Here is a 5,163-nt window from a genome sequence, read left to right on the forward strand (position 1 = left end):
TAAGATGATATCCATATGTGTGATGATACATTTAAATTCTTCCTTAGGTTCTTATTAGAGAGAGATATCAGCGAAATCAATTACTATAATCAATTTGAAGCATAACAGATTTAACAGAGATTGTTTGTGCTAATGAAGCTGGACTCTAAATTAAGATGTGTGGTTTAGGAAAACTGTTTAAACTAATTTAATGTTATGTAATACGTCTTTCTGTTATTATAAGTAACTAATTAAATAATTGCGATGATTAAAGTTTTAGATATCAAACCTACCTTCGTCAGGAAGGTTCTATATAAAAAAGAAATTGTTAAGTTTTATATGCACTTTTAATTATAGCACGAGTTGTGTCTCTAAGTTGTATGTATGTAACAAAAGGATTCTCGACCATAGTCTGTGTAATCACTATAACTTGCTGAATACCCAATTTAGGAAATTAATTATCGATGTTGCTAGAGTTTTGTAAATATTTATTCGCTTTACATAGAATTGTGCGATATGGAATTTTGATTATGATATCTAGTATTTAGTGGGTGAGTGAATGAGTGAGAGAATGAGAGAGTACAGAGAGGGAGAGATTTATAAAAATTTTCCAAAAAACGCGCGCGTGGCTAACTATCAGTTGGATTGTGATAACTGGTAAGCTAGACAATTAATCATAGGCATAGCATATCAAATATCATATTATCAAATTATGCTTGTGATTATTTGACGAGCTCGTTCTTCACTTACTTCCATTTAAGGTGTGATTTTGTAATGCTGGTGATTTGTATCGCGATACAATTCACTGTCATCAAATAGAAACGCAATATTTTTGAGATTGCTGTAATAATTACGATTCCAGAATTACGTCTTCTTTACAGTATCGGCTAATTACAAGAATATTGTTTTTTGTACACGACGAAACACCGAAGTGAATGTAACTATATACTTCAATACAATTTCTGGCTTTAATTAAAGATAAATTGTAGCTACTTTTTTACTTTCAACAATCTTGTTTCTTCAAGGCGAAAATGCGCAAAGTAACAAGAATAGGCATAATTATATTGCAGAATAATCATTATTGATACTATAGAAAGTAGAAAATACTTCAGATCTACTGCGTCAATACATTTTGCGAGGCAAAATGATCTCTACACACAGATGTTTTACAAAAAAATTTACTTTTATATAAAACAGCGATAAGTAATATTATTATTTAAACTTGCATGCGAATATTGTTTCGTATAATCTTTCATTTCTGAAGGTACTTTCTATTTTCAATATTATCTATCATTATTATATAGGTTGATATAATTTTTCTAATTTCTATGTATAATTATGGAACAAATATTTGTTACAGCACGATTTTTCAAAGGACGATTATTTTAAATGTGCGTCACTATTGTGAAAACAAGATGCTTAGATCTGATCTCCTTTACCAATTCTAAGCTTTATTGGTAATTAGATTTTAATTTCATTCTTGAATTTTGTTCTTAAACAAGAACATAACTCATACCAAACACTTTGTATCATATTTTGATAATAAGATGTCTGATGTATATACATAGTGCATATTAAGGCAATTTTTAATAAGGTCGTCATTGGAATCTTAATATTTATTCTTTATTCAATTTTGTAACGTGTATAGTTCTACATTAAAATATTGACACGTAAATTCTTGCAATTAATAGTTATATGAGCGTTAATTTCATTAGTTGCAAAGAGAATTTCTTCAAAAATTTTGGGTGGCAATACTGACAATATTTTATATCGAATTGAGTGTAATTGCCTGAATAGGAAAATTAATATTTGTAGTTAATATATGCTCATACAACTCATTCGTAGCATGAGAATAACGTACAATAGACTATTCTCTCTATTATTTTATTAATATTATTTTATTATTGTTATACTTTATATTATTATTTCTATTATATTAATATAACATAAAATGTAAAATTTTATTAAGATAGAGATATTGTCTTTTTAATAAATACAGATAATCGTAAAATAAAAAAAATGCATTAAACGTAATGTAAGAATTGGATCACAAATGTCTTGATAATTTTATTTTTAAATTTAAATAATATACACATTTTTGAATAACTAAAACCTTAAAGATTGGATATCGTACGAAACTACGCGCATCGCAAATTAAGGTTTACAGGAGCAGCTGAAATTGTTTAATATCCAATACATATTGATATAATAATAAAGATAAGAAATCTGTTAAACATTTTTTTTTTACTATACTACACACACAGCATGTATCAAATGTAACAGATACACATATAAAAAAATTGCAAGTAAAATTAGAACCGTATTGCTATCGTATTTTCCGTATAAAATACTTAGAAATTACAGGCTGAATGGATGAAGAAAAAAATGCAGAAGTATAAAGATCATTCCTTTATATCTTTCTCTCTCTATACATGTACGTTGTGATTCAACTGACATTTTGACAAACTGGTGTTCTTTGTATATATACTATTATGATCGAGCAGATATTCGCTCAGAGATACTTTGCTACCCCGGCAGCAACTCGCGCGTTGCTTTTTCTTTTCATACGGCGGGCGACGCGAGCGAATCTTTATGTTCAATCGTAATGCTATATATACATACATAAACAGGCATCTTTGCTAATGTATAATGTTAAATAGTAACAAACTACATCCTGCCAGTTGTAATACAACAAAAATTTGTAGCTTTTCATGCGCGTAAATATACTTTCATATACATACTTCATATACTTAAATCTACACAGTGTATACATGTAACAAATGTTTTTACAATATTACAATCCATACAACATATATATTTATATAAGAAATAACTGGTATAATATACAAATGCATTTATCATACCCGTAAAACACCCGAAAAAATCTTATTGCGTGGGCGAAAACGAAGTTGGAATTAATATACGGCAATGCATTTCTCTTATTAAAGGTACGGTATAAGCGACACATTCATCCCAACCAGGTGATCTCCAAGCACTTTCGCGCGTCTCCTTACGTGACTGAAGATTTTTGTAACCTGAGAGATGAAAACGGACATTATTATTTGCAACATGTATGAGGACAATGTACATAAAGGCAGCATAATGTAAATGATACGCAGTTTTACTTACACCAAATATGGTGAACATTATACAGTCTACCAATTTGCGAGAAATAACCAGCAAACGGCTCGTCATTGTTGCGCCTATAGTTAATAGCCTTTGCCCAATTATTTCCCCATTCTATCATGGTGCCTGGTTTCAAACTGTAACTGCGTATCTCGTACTTGTTTGGACCTTTTCGTTTTTCCAGCGGTGGCCAGTAACTGAACGCCAATAGATACTGTAAGTGACGCGATCTCAAGAAATTCCCTCGTTCCCTCTGTAATCGCCGATAAGCCTGTGGAAATTAGATTTTTTAACCATAATTTTTTCATGTCTCCAGCAGCTTTATATATGAAATTGGCGAAATATTTCATACCTCATCTTTGGAAAGCACAGCCTGCGCATGATCTATGCGTTCGTATCCACCTGTATATTGCCATAGATGTAAGGCCTGATCTAAGTCTCCCACATCTACCATCCACGAGCCCACCAATTCGTAATTCAAATCAGACTTTTTCGAATGTATGAGATTAACATTCTCCTCGCTGGAATGATACAAAAAGAGAGAAAGAATGTCATAACGTGGAAATGTTTAAAGCTCAATAAAACAACTTAAATAATAATAAATTTTCCTTTCAACAATCTTTATAAAACCCACAAATGAGTATATAACTGTACCATAGAAATGATAGACTTGACAAAGTGTGAATATAGGAAGGACACGAGCACGTCTACCTATAATATTCTGGACTGCATCACAAGATTCATAGAAGCTAGCAAAGCATGAAGAGCAATGAAATAAGATTTAGAAGCGTCACACGATCATTAAGAATCACAAGATCAATCCTATTGCCTCGGGTTTATAAGTCAGTGAATCATCACACGCACTCTCGGATGCAAGGTCACAAAGATGTCAACTCACTAGTTGACCAAGTACTTGTCAATCGAGTCGGGCCGTATGTTTTGGGTGTGCAGCGCGTAAATGACCTCCTTGTCGGAGAGCATCCGCGAATGCGACTCCTTCGTGGGCTCGATCTTCCTCACCAGGAGCTTGCTAAGCCATCCCTCGCTGATGTCGCACCGGATCGACGATCTCGTCAGAGACCTGCGAACACACGCGACGATTACAGTCGGTGGTCAACGGACCCTCGTGCGGATCATGCGAGGAAAACAAAAGGGAAATGGAAAAAAAAGAAACAGGAATAACAACTTGTTTCGTTCTTACCGTGCGGCTACGTGCAACGGCAAGCACCTGTTGCCGGCGAGCGCCGCACTCGCCACAGCACGGAATTCTCTCCTTAGAACGGCAGCCATTTCTCACTAATCTCACTGGGTACCAACGCGCGGATCTCCCCCTCGGACGTCCTCCACGGGGAGTTCGGCGATCGCGACGCGACAAAACGCGCGCGCGGCGCACCCGTCGACGATATTCCTCTGCGGAAAATCGCCAATTCCCACGGTCGGTTTATTTCTACTCGCAATCTCCATGCGCGGTGCCAACCCGGTTCTTCTCTTTCTCTTTACGCGGAAAAAAAAACGGACCGAACAAGCGTAGATCAACACACCGAGACACGCATCGCACGCAAGCGCGTACATGGCGAGATTCGTGTGGTCTCTTCAGATCCTCGAGAAATAGATATCGTCGCGGTTATCAGGGAAATGTATTCCGGTAACGAAATACAGTCATGAATATAATATAATATCCGTAAAAGATGTCGAGAAAATATCTTTTTAATATTTAGGATATATTTTTTTTATTTCTTAAAGTTATATTATAGTCAGAAAATATAAATATATAGTTCAGCAAGAGGTATAACGCGAAAGTTGAAATATAAATCTTCCGAGATTCTCGAATCAAAATTAAAAAATATATTCCAAAGGCTGAGAGCTCGGTGCACTTTTCGAGACTCTCGAAAAATCGCCAAAGTTACTAGACGATTCGAATAAATATATATCGATTCAATATCGCGCCCTATCCCATATCGTTTCGCTCTGGGGAATTTTTTTGTTCCCAGTTGGCTATCGTCGTTCCTATAACCTAACCTAACCTAACTCTTCGTCTCAGTTGGAAGATTCGCGAAG

The 5,163-nt window shown here is 34.7% G+C and overlaps 1 protein-coding gene across 1 annotated transcript; it reads right to left on the reverse strand.

Annotated features, from left to right (window-relative positions):
- Window positions 1-2,373: 2,373 nt before the first annotated feature.
- LOC105829045 (protein NipSnap) lies at window positions 2,374-4,589 on the reverse strand. Its single transcript, XM_012667685.3, has 5 exons — window positions 4,307-4,589; window positions 4,004-4,186; window positions 3,458-3,626; window positions 3,109-3,376; window positions 2,374-3,014 (listed from the first exon to the last, which is right to left on the reverse strand). Exons 1-5 carry the CDS (start codon window positions 4,393-4,395, stop codon window positions 2,866-2,868), a joined length of 858 nt encoding a protein of 285 aa, XP_012523139.1. The 5' UTR covers window positions 4,396-4,589; the 3' UTR covers window positions 2,374-2,865.
- Between the last annotated feature and the right edge of the window lie 574 nt (window positions 4,590-5,163).

The sequence above is a fragment of the Monomorium pharaonis genome, chromosome 7 (genome assembly GCF_013373865.1).
Source record: "Monomorium pharaonis isolate MP-MQ-018 chromosome 7, ASM1337386v2, whole genome shotgun sequence".
Classification (NCBI taxonomy): domain Eukaryota; kingdom Metazoa; phylum Arthropoda; class Insecta; order Hymenoptera; family Formicidae; genus Monomorium; species Monomorium pharaonis.